The 20,421-nt window shown below is 41.6% G+C and overlaps 2 protein-coding genes across 3 annotated transcripts in view; one reads left to right on the forward strand and one right to left on the reverse strand.

The window, feature by feature from the left end:
* PROS1 (protein S) overlaps nt 1-18,900 on the reverse strand; it is a 105,573-nt gene extending 86,673 nt beyond the window's left edge. Inside the window, exon 1 of the mRNA XM_062206696.1 lies at nt 18,740-18,900. Coding sequence (XP_062062680.1) covers nt 18,740-18,815 — 76 coding nt within the window. The 5' untranslated portion in view covers nt 18,816-18,900. The remainder of the gene's footprint in view (nt 1-18,739) is intronic.
* ARL13B (ADP ribosylation factor like GTPase 13B) overlaps nt 18,379-20,421 on the forward strand; it is a 94,553-nt gene continuing 92,510 nt past the window's right edge. The window contains exon 1 of one of the 2 annotated variants that reach the window (XM_062206700.1): nt 18,379-18,469. Coding sequence is in view for 1 of the 2 variants with exons in the window: in XM_062206697.1 (XP_062062681.1) it covers nt 18,417-18,469 (53 nt within the window). In the remaining variant the exon portion in view is untranslated. The remainder of the gene's footprint in view (nt 18,470-20,421) is intronic. The other variant, XM_062206697.1, reaches the window with a different exon arrangement.

Raw genomic sequence — 20,421 nt, forward strand, 5'->3', positions numbered from 1 at the left:
CAAAGTCATATGTTAATGGTATTTGGAGGCAGGGCTTTTGGGAGGCAACTAGGATTAGATGAGGTCATGAGAACACGGTCCCTGTGACAGCATTAGTGGCTTCATAAGAAGATAAAGAGACCTGAGCTATCATCTGTGCCCTGTCTCATTACAGGATGCCTTCCCCATGTTGTGATGTAGCCAGAAGGCCCTCATCAGAAGGCAGGGCCTTGCTCTTGGGTGCCCCACCTCCAGAACTTTAAGAAATAAATTGATCTTTATAAATTACCAACTCTCAGGTATTCATTTACAGTCACAGAAAATGGACTAAGACACTTGGATTACCTGAATAGTTTTAAGATGTTAAGGAGTCAGTAAAAAGGAGCTAGCAGTTTAAGCTGGTAAAAGATGTCCAATGAAGCCACAAAATCTAAATGGAAGCTCAGTTTCATAACAATATATTGTACATTTCAAAAATAACTAAGGGAGGGTTTAAATGTTCTTACCACACTAAATCATAAGTATTTGATGTGAGCGATACTCCTATTAGCCTGATTTGATCACTCCACAATGTATACATGTATCAAAACAGCACACTGTATACCATAAATACATGCAATTATTATCTGTCAATTAAAATAAAATAAGTGTTTTTAAAATTGGACCTCAGGAAACTCTTAACATTTAAGAGAAAGCATGGGTCATCAAAAAAAAAAAAAGAAAAAAAAAGCAGAATATGAAGACATACGTACACAGGGGGAAAAACTGCAAGACAACAATGTTTACAGACATAAAAGTGAATTTCAAAAAGATAAGAGAGTTTCTACAATATCCAAATGCTGGAAAAATGTTACTAACAATGAGAGTTAAATGTGTACAGTTGGTATAATAATGAGATCATCATTAACATTCTCGGCAATACTAGTGGGAGGGTGAGAAGTTTTCAAGAAATTAAAATCAGAATAGGCAGAGGGGGAGTGAATGATAACTTCTGATACAGCCAAAGTAAGGGTAACATTTTTCCAAAGCTGTGAAGGGGCATTCACAGGATAACTGGGAGACTCACGGAGAAAATGCCAAATGTACCATTCGGATAGAGAGAAAATTTCATATAAATGCAGGAAGTCATAATTTTATTTTTATATTTTTACCAATACCATGAAAGATAAATTATTGGAGAGGGGTTGGAGCTGTGGCACAGTGCATTAAGCTGCTGCCTGCAACCTCAGCATCCCATATGACCACCAGTTCGAGTCCCAGCTGCTCCACTTCTGATCCAGTTCCCTGCTACTGAAAGCAGAAGATGGCTCAAGTGCTGGAGACCCTACACCCAAGTTGGAGACTCAGAAGAAGCTCTGGAGCTCTGGGCTCCTGGCTTCAGCCTGGCCCAGCACTGGCTGATGTGGACATCTGGAAAGAATCTCTCTCTCTCTCTCTCTCTCTCATCTTTATCCATTTCTCTGTATCTGTCTCTCTAACTCTGCCTTTCAAATAAATCAATAAATCTTTAAAAAAAAAAAGATTGGAGATTCTAAGATGGCAGAAAAGGAAGGGAACTTACTGCTCGAGTCTAGGGGAAGATAGTTAAAAAAAAAAGTGGAGAGAGTGCAATCTCAGGGAAGAGTTAGGGGGAAAATTGCAGTGGAAATTCTACAGGAGTTAGAGGGGTGCTGTGGATCTACATGGAGGATATGGATGAGCAGCACAAGCATGGACACAACACAGGACCCCAGCGGCCGAGAGCCTCAGCACCAGCTTTGGAGAGTGAGGTGAGAACAGACTGCAGCAGCCCAAGCCACTGGCAATCAAACTGCAGGGAGAGCCTACTGTGAATCTGGCCTGGATCCCTATGGGGGACAGTGTACCTGCCAACCTAGAGGGGAAAGAGGGGCAAGTCCCTCTCTCTCCTCAACCCCCTGACAATGGTGCCCTGCAACTAGCTAAGAGAGGATGGGCATCATTTTGGACAAACAACAGCTGAGCCAGCTTATGTTCTCACACCCAGCAACCAGCCAAGATGAAACGACTAAGTCTGGCTGGAAGGATTGACAGGGGGTTGGACACCCACGGAGGACTGTGCGGTGCCCCCACAAGCTCTGGGGTTTAGGCTGCCTGGGCGGAGGACCCACCGTTTGCTGACTCTGGGAATGTCTTCATCTCTCTGTGGATAGGATGGACTGGCAGGGCAGAGTGGATCCTCGGTGCCCTGTGAGTGTGGGAGCCTGGTGTGCTGGGACTGTGGAACCACTGAGGCTGCCTGGGAGGGTGCAGGGTGTGGATGGGTCTCAGGGCAGTTGCTGTGGGTGGTTCCACACACTCAGAGTTCCCTGATTGCCTAGGGTGGGTCATTGTTGCGGGATCCATGGCTGCATTGAGTGTTTCACATAAAAACTTGGTGGGTAGGGTAGGCATTTGGCAGAGTGGTTGAGACACTACATGGGATACCTATACCTCAAATAGGGCTGCCTGGGTTCAAGTCCTAGCTCTGCTTCCAATTGCAGCTTCTTCCTAATGTGCACCCCAGGAGGCAGCAGGAGCAGCAGGCTCAAGTACTGGGGTCCCTGCCACCCACATGAAAGACTGATATTGAGTGCTGGTCTCCCGGCTTTGGTTTGGCCCACCCTGGGCTATTACAGTCACTTGCGGAGTAAATCAGTAGATGGAAGTCCTCTCTCTCTCTTTCTCTGCCTTTAAAAAAACAAACAAGGCCGGCGCCGTGGATTAACAAGCTAATCCTCCGCCTTGCGGCACCGGCACACCGGGTTCTAGTCCCGGTTGGGGCGCCGGATTCTATCCCGGTTGCCCCTCTTCCAGGCCAGCTCTCTGCTATGGCCCGGGAAGGCAGTGGAGGATGGCCCAAGTCCTTGGGCCCTGCACCCGCATGGGAGACCAGGAGAAGCACCTGGCTCCTGGCTTCGGATCAGCGAGATGCGCCGGCCGCAGCGGCCATTGGAGGGTGAACCAACGGCAAAAAGGAAGACCTTTCTCTCTGTCTCTCTCTCTCACTATCCACTCTGCCTGTCAAAAAAAAAAAAAAAAATCATCCCGGGTTGGCAAAAGAGGTTGTACTTCAGTCACAATGCAAAAGAATCACCATCTTTCTTTGATTACCAATCAGGAGTCAACTGCCTGATCCAGAACCCCTTGAATGAAGGAAAGGGAGATGCCCTTGAAGAAACATCCTTCTGTAACCACTCTGTAGCCTTCTGTTTATAGCTTCCATATAGTAAACTTTTGTCCTACTTTCTCAAATGCAAAACAAAATATCCTGTGGTAAGTGTTTGACCTAAGTAGTTAGAATACCTGCATGGGTCCCACGACCAGCTATAGATTCCAATTCCAGCTTGCTGTTAATACAGATCCTGGGAGGCAGTGGCGAGGGCTACAGTAGATGAGTTCCTGCCACCCGAAACCTGGGTTGCCTTTCTAGCTCTCAGCTTCTGCCCCTCAATCATTGTGGATATTTGTGGAGTGAGCCAATGGATAAGAGCTAATGTGCTCTCCCTTTCTCTCTCTCTCTCTCTCTCTCTCTCTGTCTCTCTCTCTGACTCTCTGCCATGAAATAAATAATTTTTTTTACAGGACTCAGCTTCTTGAAAAAATAAAATATCTTGCCTGGGAGATTACAATAAGGAAAGAAATTCAAAACACCTGTGGTAATTATTGGATATTAGCCTCCGGGAAGTAAAATCTCTAAGATTTAAAGCATATTAGAATTGTGGCTTATGAGGCCCAGGGCTGGGTCACAGCAGGTTAAAAGGCTGCCTGTGACACCTGCATCCCATATAAGCACCCAGTTCAAGTCCTGCTTGTTCCACTTCCCATCCAGCTCCCTGCTATTGCACCTAGGAAGGCAGCAGAAGATGGCCCAACTCTGCTACCCATGTGGGAGACCCAAATGGAGTTCTAGGCTCTTGGCTTCAGCCTGGCACAGCTCTGGCCATTGTGGCCATCTGGGGAGTGAAACAGTGAATGGAAGATCTCTCTATATATCTCTCTGTCTATCTCCTGCTCTTTTGCTGTAACTCTGCCTTTTAATTTATTTTTTATAAAACTGAGGCTTATGGAGAGCAATTGATCAAATAATAACTATAGACCTAAACTCTCATTCCTTCCATAGACTTTACAGTACCAGACTATTTTCAGCAACAATTTGATCATATTGGAGTATTCTTGCCCAAGTGAGAGAAAATTTGTTATGTACCTGGGTGTCCGTCACTAAGGTAGAAGAATAAATTTTGGTGGCTCTCTTATTTTTGAGGCACATTCTATCTTCAGGTGTTCTACTCGGATACACTTTCCATAGGAGTCCAAAAGCTGCCACATGCAGTTAGGAACCAGAATAAAAGAAAGCAAGAATAAACCAAAGCCATAGTTAGTAGAAGGAAAGAAATAACAAAGATCAGAGTGGCAATCAATGAAATAGAGACTAAATAAAAATACAAAGCACCAATGAAACCAAGAGTTGTTTATTTGAAAGACAAACAACAATAGCCGGAAATCCATGGCAGAATAGGGAGGGAGTTTACTGCTCTAGATTCGGGGCAGGTAGTTTAAAAAAAGTGGAGAGAGTGCAATCTCAGGAAAAAGGGAAAAAATTGCAGTGGAAATTCCACGGAAGGAAGAGGGCCGCTGTGGATCTATGCGGAGGGTGTGGATGTGCAGCACAAGCTTTAGCACAACATAGGATTGCAGCCGCTGAGATTCTCAGTGTCAGCTCTGGAGTGTGAGATGAGACCAGACTGTAGCAGCCTCTGCACTGGTGACACAGCTGCAGGGAGAGCCTCACAGGAGTCCATTCTGAGCCCTGTGAGGGGCAGGGTACATGCCAGCCTAGAGGAAAAAAGGGGGCATGTTTCTCTCCCTATCACCCTGAGATCGGTGCCTGGCAACAGAGACGGCAGGTGCCATTTTGGACATATGTAACAGATGCACTAACTTGTGTGGACACCACAGTAACCAACCAAGAGGAGAGGCCTGAGTCTGGCTGGGAGGACTGACGGGGGCTGGGCACCCATGTAGGACTGTGAAGTTCCCCCAGCCTCCCAACACATTACAGGCTCTGGGGTACAAACTGCCTAAGCAGAGCACCCACAGGCATCTGGCTCTGGGAGCGTCTCCACCTCTCTGTGGACAGGACAGACTAGCGGGATACAATGGATTCTTGACACCTTGTCACTGTGGGATACTTGTGTGCTGGGACTGTGGGAACACTGTGGCTGCGTTGAAGGGCATAGGGTGTGGCTGGGTCTCTGGGCAGGCACTGTGGGCAGCTCCACATGATCAGGGCTCCCTGATTACCCACAGTAGGTCATGGGGGAAGTATCCATGCTAACACTGAGGACTGCACGGATCCTTTGTGTGGTTCTTGTGGCAGCATGGATGAGTATTGCACCCAATGTGTGCTAGCACTCGGACACTGGGTATTGCCCACTTTGGAAGAGAGGAGGTGAGGGTGTGATTATGCCAACGGAGCTGATCAAACCCTCCCCTCTCATAACAAAGAGATCTACCATGCCCAATGTGGGTGTCACCCTGTATATTTGCCCCACCCTCTAGCACATACAAGAACTCCCTGGCCAGAAGAATCTTTAGAAATATGCAAACACATGGCAACTGAACAACATATTCTTGAATGAACACAAGGTCATAGAAGAAATCAAAAGAGAAATAAAAAAATTTTGGAAATGAATGAAGATGAAAATACAGTATATCAAAACTCATGGGATGCAGCAAGGGTGGTGTTAACAGGGAAGTTTTTACTCTGGCCTCAGAATCAGCCCTTAAGGCATTCGGATCTGGCTGAAGAGCCAATGAGAGTATTGTAGGCATGGAAAGCCAAGATACCATGGAAAAGAGAAAAAGAAGAAGACCTAAATGAAAGATCTCTGTGAGTGAGATCCCAGTGGAAAGAACGGGGCCATCAAAGAAGGAGGTACCTTTCTCTGAAGGGAGGAGAGAACTTCCACTTTGACTATGACCCTATCGGAATAAGATCAAAGTCAGCGCACTCTAAAGGCTTCCATAGCCCTGGCAACTCATGACTAGAGCCTAGGGAGATTACTGACGCCATGAACAGGAGTGTCAAATTGTTAAGTCAGCAACAGAAGTCACTGTGTACTTACATCCCATGTGGGAACTGTCCTTAATGTGTTGTCTAATGTGCAGTGATGCTATAACTAGTACTGAAACAGTATTTTTACACTTTGTGTTTCTGCGTAGGTACAAACTGATGAGATCTTTACTAATTATATACTGAATCGATCTTCTGTATATAAAGATAATTGGAAATGAAAAAAAAAACCTGGTGTTAAACTGGAAATGGCATAGAAAATTAATTAATTTTTAAAAAAATATTATGTAGGATCTCTGTCTTTAATGTGCTGTACACTCTTATTTAATGCTATAACTAGTACTCCAACAGTATTTTTTTTTTCACTTTGTGTTGCTATATGGGGGCAAACTGTTGAAATCGTTACCTAATATATATTAAACTGATCTTTTGTATATAAAGAGAATTGAAAATGAATCATGATGTGATTGGAAGGGGAGAGGGAGCGGGAAAGGGGAGGGTTGTGGGTGGGAGGGAAGTTTTGGGAGGGGGAAGCCATTGTAACCCATAAGCTGTACTTTGGAAATTTATATTCATTAAATAAAAGTTTAATTAAAAAAAAGGGAAGTTTTTAGCAACTGGTGCCTACATCAAGAAATTGGAAAGATACCAAATAAATGAGCATCTCAAGGACCTAGAAAAGCAACAACAAACCAAATTAAAATTAGAGAAGAAATCAACAAAATTAAAACAAAAAATACAAAAGATCAATGAGACAAAGATCCAGTTTTTTTTTTTAAATAAACAGAACTGATACACCATTGGCACAACAAACCAAAAATAAGCGGGAGAAGGCAAACATTAATAAAATCAGAGCTGAAAAAGGAGATGTAACAATAGATACCACAGAAATAAAATGAATCATCATATTTACTACAAAGAGCTTTATGCCAACAAATTGGGAAACCTAGAAGAAATGGATAGATTCCTGGAAAATGCAACCTACCAAAATTGAGCCATGAAGTCACAGAAAACCAAAACAGACCAATAACCCAGATGGAAACTGAATCAGTAATAAAGAAACTCCCAAGAAAGAAAAGCTCAGGGTTGGATGGCTTAAAGAACAAATTCCAATTCTTCTCAAGTTATTCAAAAGAATTAAAAGGGAGGGAATCCTCCCCAACTCCTTCTATGAAGTCAGCATCACCTAATCCCTAAACCAGAAAAAGATACAACACAGAAAGAAAATTATAAGCCAATTTCCCTGATGAGCATAGACACAAAAATCCTCAATAAAATACTGCCCAATCAAAACCAACAACACATCAGATAGATCATTCATCCGGACCAAATAGGATTTATCCCTGGTATGCAGGGATGTTTCAACATTCGCAAAGCAATAAATGTGATATATCACATCAACAAACTTAATAACAAAAACCGCAATATTATGTCAAGATACAGAGAACGCATTTGAAAAAATATAGCATCCTTTCATGATGAAAAAAATCTTAAGCAAATTGGGTATAGAAAGAACATTCTTTAACATAATTAAGGCAATTCATGACACAACCTTCACAGACAACATCTTATTGAATGGGGAAAAGTTGAAAGCATTCCCAACGAGAAGGATGCCCACTTTCAACATTGCTATTAATATAGTCCAGGAATTTTTAGCCAGAGTCATTAGGCAAGAAGAAGAAATCAAATGGATACAAATTGTGAAGGAAGAAGTCAAATTATCCCTATTTGCAGATGACATGTTTCTGTACAAAGGTGAACCAAAAGACTCCACTAAGAGACTCTTGGAACTCATAAAAGAGTTTGGTAAGTGTCAGGATATAAAATTAACACACAAAAATCAATAGCCTTTATATACACAGACAATGCCATGGTTGAGAGAGAACTTCTACGATCAATCCCATTCACAATAGCTACAAAAAAATTGAATGACTTGGAACAAAATTAACCAAGGATGTCAAAAATCTCTATGATGAAAATTACAAAACATTAAATAAAGAAAGAGGAGAAGACACAAAAAATGGAAAAAGCTTCCATGTTCATGGATTGGAAGAAACAGTATCATCAAAATGTCCATACTACTGAAAGCAATTTACAGATTCAATACAATTACAATCAAAACACCAAGGACATTCTTCTCAGAACTAGAAAAAACAATGTTGAAATTCATATAGAAATACAGGAGACCCTGAATAGCTAAAGCAATCTTACACAACAAAAACAAAGCTGGAGACATCACAATACTAGATTTCAAGATATACTACATGGTAGTTATAATCAAACAGCGTAGTGCTGGCAAAAAATAAATTAAAAAAAAAATTAAAACCCCAAAACCAGATAGGTAGACCAAAGGAATAGAATAGAAACTCCAGAAATAAATTAATGCATCTACAACTAACCTATCTTTGACAAAGGAGCTAAAATCAATCCCTGCAGCAAGGACAGTCTCTTCAATAATGGTTCTGGGAAAACTGAATCTCCACATGTAGAAGTATGAAACAAGACCCCAAAAAGACAAATACCATGCATTCTTCCTGATCTGTGGTAATTAATAGAGTACCTAAAAGGTAATATATAGCACTGATATTGACCCTTTGAGAAGCGATGATTCTGAGCAGCCCTTGTTTTGACTGTTGAGGGTGAGTTTTTTTTCCCATATAGTTTGTTGAATTCTTTACTTAGTGTAGGGTTAATCTTATGAGTATAACGTTAATTGAAATTAGATCTTTGTATAAAGTAAGAATGAGAATAGGAGAGGGAAGGAGAAGAAGCATGGGAGTGTTGACAGGAAGGAGGGAAGGTGGGAAGAATCACTATGTTCCTCAAATTGTATATATGAAATGCATGAAGTTTGTATACCTTAAATAACTATGTCTACATAAAAAAGTAAACAAAATTAATAAATTAATAAATTTTAGCTGGATTTATCAATAAAAAAGAAGCCACAAATAAAAAGGGAGAATTTTGTTTTAAAATTTTTAAGGTGAACAAATCTCATGAATGTTGTACATACAGATCTAGGAACATGGTGATACTTCCCACCCAATCCTCCTTCCTGCCCACATATATACCCTTCCTCCTACTTCTTCTCTTATTCTCTCTTTTAGTTTTTATAATGATCAACCTTCAGTTTATTTTATACTCATAAGATGAACCCTATACTAAGTAAAGAGTTCAACAAATTCTAAGCGGATAAAGAATATTGTTCCTCAACAGTAACGGATAATAGAAACATGGTATTTGTCTTTTGGGGACTGGCTTATTTCACTAAAAATAATGGTTTCTTGTTACATCCATTTTGTTGAAAAAGGCAAGATTTCATTCTTTATTATGGCTGAATAGTTATATATATATATATATATATATATATATATATATATATCACAATTTCCTTATTCAACCATCACTGATGGACATCTGGGATTATTCCATATCTTAACTGTTGAGAGTTGACCTGCAAGAAATATGGGGGTACATATAATTCTTTAATATGCTTATTTAATTTCATTTGGGTACACTCCCAGGAGTGGGAATGCTGGGTTATATGATAGATCTATTTTCAGCTTTCTAAGGTATCCCCCTATTATCTTCAAGAATGGCTATACCAGCTTACATTCTCACCAAGGATGAATTAAAGTACCTTTTTTCCCATATCCTCACCAGCATTTACTGTCTGTTGATTTCTATATGGGAGCAATTCTAACTGGGGTGAAATGAAACCTCATTGTGATTTTAATTTGCATTTCCTTGTTGGCTAGTGATCCTGATAATTTTTCCATGTGTCTGTTGGCCATTTAAATTCCTCTTTTGAAAAATGCTTGTTCAAGTCCTTTGCTCATTTCTAAACAAGACTGTTTTGTTGTTGTTGAGTCTCTTGAGCTCTTTATAGATTCTGGATATTAATCCTTTGTCTGTTGTATAGTTTGCAATTATTGTCTCCCATTCTCTTGGTTGCCTTTTCACTTTGTTGCCTGTTTCCTTTTCAGTGCAGAAGCTTTTCAGGTTGATGTAATCCAATTTGTCTGTTTTGGTTTTGATTGTCTGTGTTAATGGGGTCTTTTCCAAGAAGTCTTTGCCTATTACAATGTCTTACACAGTTTTTCCTAAGTTCTCGTCTAGTAATTTAAGGGAATCAGGTCATAGATGTATATCCTTGATCCATTTTAAGTTGGTTTTTGTATAAGGTGTAAGGTAGGCGTATTGTTTCTTACTTCTGCATATAGAGATCCATTTTGCCCAGCACCATTTGTTGAAGAGATTATCCTTTCTCTAGAGAGTGATTTTAACTCCATTGTCAAAGATTAATTGGTTACAGATGCATGGATTGATTTCTAGAGTTTCTATTCTGTTCCATTGATCTGCATATCCATATTTGTAGCAAAACTCAAACCAGCACCCACATGGGATGTTAGCATCATAGGTGATGGGTTAATCCACTACGCTACAATGCTGGTCCCAATAATAAAAAACTTAAGAAGCTTCTGCACAGCATACAAAACAATCAACAGAGTGAAGAAACAACCTAAAGAATGGGAGAACATTTTTGCAATCTATTAATCTGACAAAGGACTAATATCTAGAATACATTAGAAATTAATAAAAACTCAAAAATTAAAAAATATATAATTTAAATGTGGGAAATTATATTAATATATGCTTCTCAATAAAAGAATGCAAATTTTCAACAAATTATGAAAAAATGCTTAGCATCATGAGCCATTAGGGATATGCAAATCAAAAAACACAAAAAAAGATCATTTCATGCCAGTGAGAATAGTTATTATGAAAAAGAGAAGTAGGTGTGTTTAATACAGTGATTAAGAAGCCTACCTCTTGAGACATTCACATCCCATAATGGAGTACTTGAGTTCATGTTCCTGCTCCACTCTCCCTTCCAGCTTCCTGTTAAAGCACACACTGGGAGGTTACAGCTGATAACTCAAGAATTTGGGTCGCTGTCATCCATGTAGGAGACCCAGATTGAGTTCTTGCATTCAGTCTATCCCAGCTTCAGCTGTTGTGGGCAACTGGCAAAGCTATCTGCATCATTCTGTCTATTTCTCTTTCTCTCTCTCTTTCTCTCTCTCCCTCACTCCCTCCCTCTCTCTCTCTCTTTCATAAATAAGTAAAATGAATAAATGAAAATTTGTAAAAAAGACAATAACAAATGCTGGTAAGGATGTAGAGAAAATGAAATTATTATACACTGTTGGTACTAATATAAATTAGTAGGGACATTATGGAGAGCAGTATGGCGGTATCTTACAAAACTAAAATTAGAGGCTGGTTTTGCAGTGTAGTGGGTTATGTTATCCCCTACAATGCTGGTATCCCATATGGGCACTAGTTTGGATACCAGCTACTCCACTTTCTATACAGCACCCTGCTAATGGTCTGGGAAAAGCAGTGGTCTAAATAGTTTGAGTGCTTGGGCCCCTGAAACTCATGTGGGAGACCTGGATGAAACTCCTGGCTCCTGGGTTCAGCTTGGCCCCAACTCTGGCTATTGCAGCCATCTGGGGAAATGAACCAGTGAATGGGATATATATATATATATATATCCCCCTCCCTCTTGTCCTCCTTCTCTCTATATATATAGATATCTCTCTGACTTTCAAGTGAATAAATAAATCCTGAAAAAAAGAAAAACTAAAAAACAGATCTATCATTTGAACCATCCCATTTCTGGATATGTTTCTAAAGGATATGAAATCAGCATATCAAAGAAATACATTCACTTCCATGTTTATTGCTACATAGCTTGGCTATGGAATCAATGGATTAATAAAGAAAATATGGTATAAATACACAGAAAAGAATGATACCTGTCATTTCCAGCAACTGGATGGAAATGGAAGACATGATGTTAGATAAAATAAGTCAGAAACAAATACCATATGTTCTCTTTCACATGTAGAAGTTTAAAAAGGTTCATTTGAATGTAAAATAGTAGAAACTAGAGGCTAGGACCAAAGTAGGGAGAAGAGAGAGAAGAAGGTTGGACAACAGGTTTAGAAACATAGTTAGACAGAAGAAATAAGTTCTCCAGTTCTAGAGCATAGTGGGCTATGTATAACCTATTATACATTATGAGTAAACTGAAAGAGAGGCTTTTAGTTGTCAATCTTAGGTAATGATAAAGAAATAGAACTGTTAATAACCCTGTTAAATCAGTACATGTTGTATATATTTATTGAAAATCACATAAATGTGTACAATTAAAACAATAACAAAAATAATGCTTTCTATCTATTTCAAAGTTCAAGCATTCTGCCATTCAACTTAGTCAACAACCTATGAGATCCTACTGTGCTCAAATTTCCCAAAGGATAGCAGGATCCTCTCTAGAACCTAGCAAATCCAAGAGGACAAATTTCAGTAGTTGGGATGGGCAAGCCATGCTTTTTCCACCAAGCAATTACTTTCTTTCTGACTACAGAATACCTATTGATAGTATGATTTGGATAGGCCACCTTTTTTTTTTTTTTTTTTTTTTTGGACAGGCAGAGTGGACAGTAGAGGGAGACAGAGAGAAAGGTCTTCCTTTTTTCCGTTGGTTCACCTTCCAATGGCCGCCGTGGTAGGCGCGCTGCGGCCGGCGCACCGCGCTGTTCCGATGGCAGGAGCCAGGTGCTTATCCTGGTCTCCCATGGGGTGCAGGGCCCAGGAACTTGGGCCATCCTCCACTGCACTCCCTAGCCACAGCAGAGAGCTAGCCTGGAAGAGGGGCAACCGGGACAGGATCGGTGCCCCGACCGGGACTAGAACCCGGTGTACCGGCGCCGCAAGGTGGAGGATTAGCCTGTTAAGCCACGGTGCCGGCCAGGATAGGCCACCTTAAAGCAGATGCTACCTTTTCATCTGGACAAAAAATATAGTGGTAACAGCACAAACTATAGTTTACTGATATGAATAACAAGAGCTTAAAGAAATAACTAAGTTGTCTGTGCAGGTTATTCACTCTCTCCACTTCTTCCCCTCCATCAACTTCCCTTTATGGCCTCATGAAGAGAGACCTGTGTTCAACTAACAGAATTCTCTGGTTTAAGGATACTTCTGGGGGCCAGCACTGGGACACAGTGGGTTAAGCACTTACTTGGGATGTCAGCACCCAATACTGGAGTGCTTGTCCACTGCCATTTCCACTCTCCTGATAACACCCCTTGTGAATGGTTGGTTAATTAGGGCTCTTCTATCACAGGCTAGCAGCAGTTTGTACTCAGAGGAAGAGATATTTATTCTGTACTTGGATTTAATTGTTCTGTCAGCATCACTGCTGGTAAAATCAGTCAGTGTTTTATGCTAAGACACATAACAGTACCTCTAACTACAGAATTCACATCATAATTAAGGACATAAATCAGAGGATGATTATCTGGGTTTTCACTGATCTTAACAAATACCCTAATACCTGGAAGGAGTTAGTCTTATGGAAGGATGAACTGACTAATTATTGAGGACTCTCTTACTGGCCTTTGGGACATTATATTGTCTTCCAAAGTTTGGTAAAAAAAAAAAAAAAAAAAAAAGTGGGGCATTCTTCCTACCAGCAATCACCAATATACAGCTACTTTCCTCCTTGTTTTTTTAAAGATTTATCTACTTATTTGAAAGGAAGGTGACAGAGAGAGGGGGGAAAAGCAGAAGGGGAAGATTGAGAGAGAGAGTGAGAGAGAGAGAATCTTCCATCTGCTGGCTTATTCCACAAATGCTTGCTACAGTTGGGGATGGTCAATTCCACCAGCCAGGAACTCTACCCAGTTGCCCACATGGGTGGCATGGGTCCAGGTACTAGAGCCATCATTAGTACATTAGTAGAAATCTGTATCAGGAGTGAAGGAGATGAGTTTCAAACCAACGCTCATATGGGACGTGGATATCCTAAGCAGCGGCTTAACCCACTGTGCCTCAACGTCTGGCCCTATAGTGCTGCTTTCCTAACACAAAAGCACACAGGTGAGGAATGAAGGTAGAAAGAGAAGAAACACTGATCTTGATTTGATGCTTAATGACTTAAAGTGTGAACTGTGTCCCCTAAAAAGATGTTGAAGTCCTAACCCACTAATACTTGTGAATGCAATTCTGTTTAGAAATAGGGTCTTGTCAGATGACCAAATTAAGATGAGATCCTTAGGGTAGTCCTCAATCCTATATGACTGGTGTTCTTATAGGAGGGAACATATGAACATAAAGGGAAGATGATGAGAAGATACAGGACTAATGTCATCCATGAGAAAAGGGACATGTGAGGCCACCAGAGGTGGGGAGAAAGGCATGAAGCAGATTCTCTCATGCCCCTCACAGGAAGCAACTCTGCTGACACTTAGATCTCAGAGTTGTAGCCTCCAGAGTTGGGAGATCAGAAATGTTTCTTGTTTAATCTACTCAGTGTCCGATACTTGTTATGGTGGTCCTAGGAAGTGAATACAGTGAGCTAGTCTGATGTTTTCACTTATTTTCCTTCCAACTAGGTTCTATTCATCTAGAAATCTGGAAACCAAGCAGGAATGAATTCACCAGGATATTTAATATATGCTCAATTGAAATCAAAGCTGAAACTGTTATGTAGACAATTGGAGCTCTTTATCTTTGTCAACAATAGAACAGTAAGATGATACTGAAATGATAACAAGCAAGGCAAAATAATGTTGCCACATAGACTTCAGGGTTAGCTTCTCCAAGATTCCAGGATGACGACTATTACACATAGCAGAAACAGAAGAGAAGCAATAGATGAACAATCCATGGGTAGGAAGAAGGGCCCAGGTTCTTGCTGAATAAGGGCGATGTTCATCTCACTGAGCAGACACAAACCAAATGAACAACTTCCTGAGGGCAAATTAAATGGGTAGTGAAGGAATTATAAATACCAACTAAAACTTACAACCAAGGGAGAAACAGCAAACTCTAAAGTCATTTGACTCTCTTGCTTGTCAATCATTTTGGCCTGTAAGATGTCCTGGTGGGGACAGGTGCTGTGGCATAGTGGGTAAAGCCTCTGCCTGCCATGCTGGCATCCCACATAGGTTCCTGTTAGAAGCCTGGCTGCTCCACTTCCAATCCAGATCCCTGCTAATGTGCTGGGAAAAGCAGGGGAAGATGGTACAAGTCCTTGGGCCCCTCCACCCATGTGGGATACCCAGATGAATCTCCTGGTTCCTGGCTTCAGCCTTGACCAGCCCTGGCCATTGCTGTGATTTGGGGAGTAAACTAGCAGATGGAAGTTCTCTCTCTCTCTCTCCCTCCCCCTCCTCTCTGTCACCCTTTTAAATAAATAAAAATTTTTAATAGGATGTGCTGGTGCACTGCACTGTGACTTTACCCAGAAAGCCTAGCACTGCACCGGAGAAATCACAGCCATAATGTGGTGATAAAAAAATGGGAAATGGTAGCTTAAGGCTTTCTTCTCTAGGTGTGCTGACTGGAACCTGCTGAGAAGTGGTTCTTTCTGTTGCACAGCAGTTATTGGCATTGTTTTAGACATATATTCTCAAAAGGTGTTTGTGAAAAAAAGGGAGAGGTGTGCATGCTATGCAGTCAACAATCAGAATGTACAGACTCATCTTGCTTCTGCTTTCTTCCCAGTATCCATTCCTGTGTGGGAACTGCCCTGGCTCTCTGTGTGACCCCAGCGAGCCATCAATCACAGGACTCCAGAGGCAAGCTAAGTCAGATAAGGAGGCTCTCCTAGGAACCTGAACTGTGAGCAGAGATACCCGGAATAAGAAGGCACTTAGAACCGACTCATCTGATGAAGGCTCCTGAAGCGCAGTTAGGTGGGTTCTCGCTACTAGATGATCAAGATGCTCAAGTCAGGTTGGGTGTTTGCCACAACGGTTAGGATGCTGCTTGGGATGCTCATATGTCAGAGCACCTGGTTTTAGTCACAGATTCTCTGCTTCTGATCCAGCTTGCTGCTAATGTGTACCTAGGAGGGGCCAGGGAACAGATGATGGCTTCAAGTGTTTGGATCCCTGCCACCCATATGGGAGACCTGGATTGTGTTCAGAGCTGCTGGCTTTAGGACGCCCCAGTCATGGCTGTAGCATGCATTTGGGACTGAACCAGAGGATGGACCATTCTCTCTCAAATATATCTCTCTCTGTGTCTCTCTCTGTCTCTCTCTCTCTCTCTTTCCCCTTTCCCTTGAGCCCTATCTACCTTCTAAAAAAAGGTTAAAAAGGTGCTTAAGCTTCCCTATATGTGGCTACTCATGATGCCATTCAGGAGCCTTCCTTTAAATTAACTCATTTTTTCCTTTCCTTCCTCATCTCTCCCTCCATTTCTTTCTTCCTTACTTTACTTAGCAAGAGTTCATTATTGTTGCTTGTAGCTTAAAAAATTCCTATATTTATTAGGTTTTCATAATACTTTGACAGTTTATTTACATAGATCTGTTAAGCTACAGAGAAATATTAACCTTGGTGGACAGAAAAGGTCTATTATGGAAAGTACTGCAGGATTCTCTAGCATAGAATTAATCATAAAAGAATATGGCATAGAATTTGTTGTCATTGCTGTATATCAAAAACTGTCTCTGATTCTTCCAGCACAGACCCCAACTGCAACTTAAGCTTAATTAAATCTATCAGTGCAACATTTCAGACTCTGAAGAATAGAAAATTTAAGCAAAGACAAGGATGCATAAATAGTGAAGGAAATAGTACCAAAAAAAAAAAGAAGGAAAATATGAGTCTGTGATAAGTAGTATAGATTTCATTCACTCAGAAGTGGCAGTCTGAGTGAGGCCAGAGTAGACCTGCCAAAATGGACATTTCCTATTTTCCTTCACTACAGGTCATTAATTAGGAATCATTAAAATATGTACATAGTATACACTGAAAATATACACACTTTTCTCTCTCATTTAATCTCTACACACACATACACACACACAAGGGGACTTCAAAACATTCATGGAAAATGTAATTAAAGATGTTTATTTCAGTGCAAATTCATGCATGGATTTCAAATTTTCATGAACAAAAATAAGCATCTTTTAATTTCACTTTCCACAACTGTTTTGAAGTCCGTGTGTGTGTGTGTGTGTGTGTGTGTGATATCTGGAAAGACAGTTAATATCTTCAACTTCTCTATAGAGAATTTGAACTAGATGATTTCTAAAAATTCTCTTGGTAATAAATCTGTGAGTTGTAATTTTTTTCTTTGAACCACAACTGTATTTTTACACATGACATAATGAATTACAGAGTTCTAATTATTTCTCAAATTTAAAATCTTAAGTAAAAACATTCCATCTCTCTCATCAGTAAATCAGACATGATTTGTAATCCAATTAAGTTATCAAAATTTTTAGACAGACATTAAAGAATCAATTATTCTCTTTGTGATATACTCATACAATTAATTTATTTATGCCAAAGATGTCTCTAGATAATATGTAATTCTCCATGTCTTCTATACACACATATATTTACATATAACACACACACACACACACAGGTCATTTTTACCTCTCCAGATTCACTCAAAATGTAACATTATGTACAAAAAGAGAGGCTCTAGAAAATCCTTGTGATGACAAACAGCAGGGGCTCAAACCACTTAGCCTGTTTGTACTCTCCAGAAGGCTGACTGCCAAGCAAATATACTAGGATTTGGTATTCCTTATATGCTAGATAATGAGTGCATGAAGTCGCATACAGGCTTAATGATAGGGATTTAAGAAATTCTACAGCTAGAGTTCTTTAATGCTCTTATAAGATCAACAAATAATGTCTTTACCCTTAAGTTAGAATTTTAAAATATTTAATTCACCTTGATCATTAATTCATAAAACTAATGGAATGTTAGTAAATTTGTATTTACTTCTGAAACTTCTATCAAAACGCTTACTTTGGGACTAAAGTTATTTCTAAGTCACAGTAATGTCTCCCATGCTAATTCCTGAGAATAAAACATAGCATAAGGATACATTTTTAGTTCACGAACATACTCATACTTTAGGAAGCAAGCAAATCAACTGCCAACTAAACTGGGCAATTTCTTTTGTATTTGTATACTGAGAAAACTCAGTATCTTGCCACGGATCTGGGCATGGGAACATAAAAATACAAAGTATAAAGAATTCACGCAAACTAGTGGCACACACTGTCAAAATCTTCAGTACAGAAAGGTCTGAGAAATAACAATATTTAACAATCTTTGCATTCTAAGGTTATAAACACACATCTACTGTGCAAACCTTCCGCCATCCTAAAACATTTGTCGATGTTAGTGAGAAAAGCAAACCAAGCTCAAAGTCCAGAAATTGCAAAAGGGAGGCTGGTTGCAGGAGGGGGTGCAGGCTGGGGGCAGGCGCCTGTCCTAAGGGATGGAACAGCGTTTCCTTTTCTTGTCTGGAATGTGCTCATCATTGCCCTACGACTGGGACCTGCGGCTGCAGCAGGGAAACAGGTAGGTGTTCCAATTCCTTTAGATTCTTGGGGTCACCCAGGTTCAAGCAACACCTAAGTTCCGCAGCAGGGGGGGAAAAAAAAGGCCCTGTCCCACCAGGACTCCGCTCCAGGATCCGAGGCTGCCTCCGTCCGCGGCGTGGCTGTGGGGACATACGGGAAACTTCCGAGGAAGCTGCCGCCCGAGAGGAGAAAATCCTGCCAAGCAGCGCACGTAGCGCGGTTGGCAGCGCTGGCCGAGGGTGAAGACAAGACGCTATGGGTTACTCACAGTTTGCCTCTGAGACGGGAAGCACTAGGGCGAGACACGCCAGCAGCGCCCCGCAGCGCCCCCCGAGAACCCTCATTGCAAAGCGGCAGAGGCGCGGGCGGGGAGCGGGAGCGCGCAGCTGCGAGCCCTGGCACTGCTCTGGGTGGACTGCGGCGCGCCGGCGCCGGGGAGGCACCCCTGGGGGCGGGGGACCGCCCGCTCCCAGCCCCCAGCCCTAGAGGGGGAAGTGATAACAAGGACATTTCCAGGAAGCTTTCGCGGCGAGGGGGGAAGGGCTGAGGGACAGCGTCGCGAGCCCGGTAAACACAGCCGAGACCTGCGTCCTCTCCCGCCCCCAGGTCCCTGCGGTTGCTTCCACGGAGGAAGGACACGCAGTCCAAATCTCCGGCCACCCAGGCTGCAGGGCCGAGAGCGAGCTTTGAGAGCTCAGAGGACAGGAGCTCCGGGCTTAGAAGAAGTGCTGAGGATGAGGATGTGACCCAAAACTTGGAAGCCAGTGAGGACCTTGAGGAAGGCTGCAGGGAGAAGGAGAATGGAAGAGCATAGGATGTTTGTGATCGTTCACATCTTTGTTTTGGTCTTGCATTTATGGCTTAAAAAAACTATTGCAAAAAAGTATTTCGGTGACGTCTGAAGTTCTGTCACCTTCAAACAACTCATTTTGGGTTTTGCACATTACCGCTAGTTTCTGTACTGATGGAACATATTTTAAACGTGTTCAAAGCTGCCTTTGTAACTAAACTGCCTGAATTCAAATGCAGTGCATATTCTGCCATTAATTAGTTGTATAACTTAATCGTTTGGGGCAGACATTTGGTGTACTGATAAAGATGTCAGCATCACCCTGGGCCAGCACTGTGGCTCTGAGGGTTAAGCTGCCACCTGCCATGCCAGCATCCCATGATCTCCCCTGAGCTCCGATGGGAATCCTAGGGAAGCAGCAGAAGACTGCCTACGTGCTGGGGCCCCTGCCATCCGTGTGGAAGACTCAGATGGAGTTCCTGGTTCCTAGCTCCCAATGCAGCCATTTAGGGCGTGAACAAACAGATGAAAATTATCTCTCACCCTTCCTCTCTCCAACTGCTTTGCAAGCAAATAAGTAAATCCAAAAAAAAAAAAAAAAAAAAAAAAAAAAGCCAGCATCCCACATCCGTGTACTTGGTGTGCTTGGGTTCAGGGGCTGGCTCCCTTCTCTATCCCTTCTTCCTGCTAATGTGTACGCTGAGAGGCAACTGGTGATAGCTCAACTAGTTGAGTCCTTGCCAGCCACAGACCTGGATTGAGCTCCTGGCTTCCACCTGGCCATTGCTGATGGGGCCATTTGGAGCAGATGGGTGATCTCTTTGTCTCTTTGCCTCCCATAGAAATAACTAAAAGTTGTATCCCCACCACCACCTTTCAAATAAATAATTAAAAAATTAAATTTCATGACCTTTCTAAACCTCTATTGTATAAATAAAATAATAGTAAGGGTTTGTTTTTTGTTTTTTGTTTTGACCGGAAGAGTTAGTGTGAGAGAGCGACAGAGAGAAAGGTCTTCCTTCCGTTGGTTCACCCCTCAAATGGCCTCTACAGCCGGCGTGCTGCACCGATCCAAAGTCAGGTCTCCCTGACTTTGCAGGGGCCCAAGCACTTGGGCCATTCTCCACTGCCCTCCCGGGCCACAGCAGAGAGCTGGACTG

The sequence above is a fragment of the Lepus europaeus genome, chromosome 2 (assembly GCF_033115175.1).
Source record: "Lepus europaeus isolate LE1 chromosome 2, mLepTim1.pri, whole genome shotgun sequence".
NCBI classification, from domain to species: Eukaryota; Metazoa; Chordata; class Mammalia; order Lagomorpha; family Leporidae; genus Lepus; species Lepus europaeus.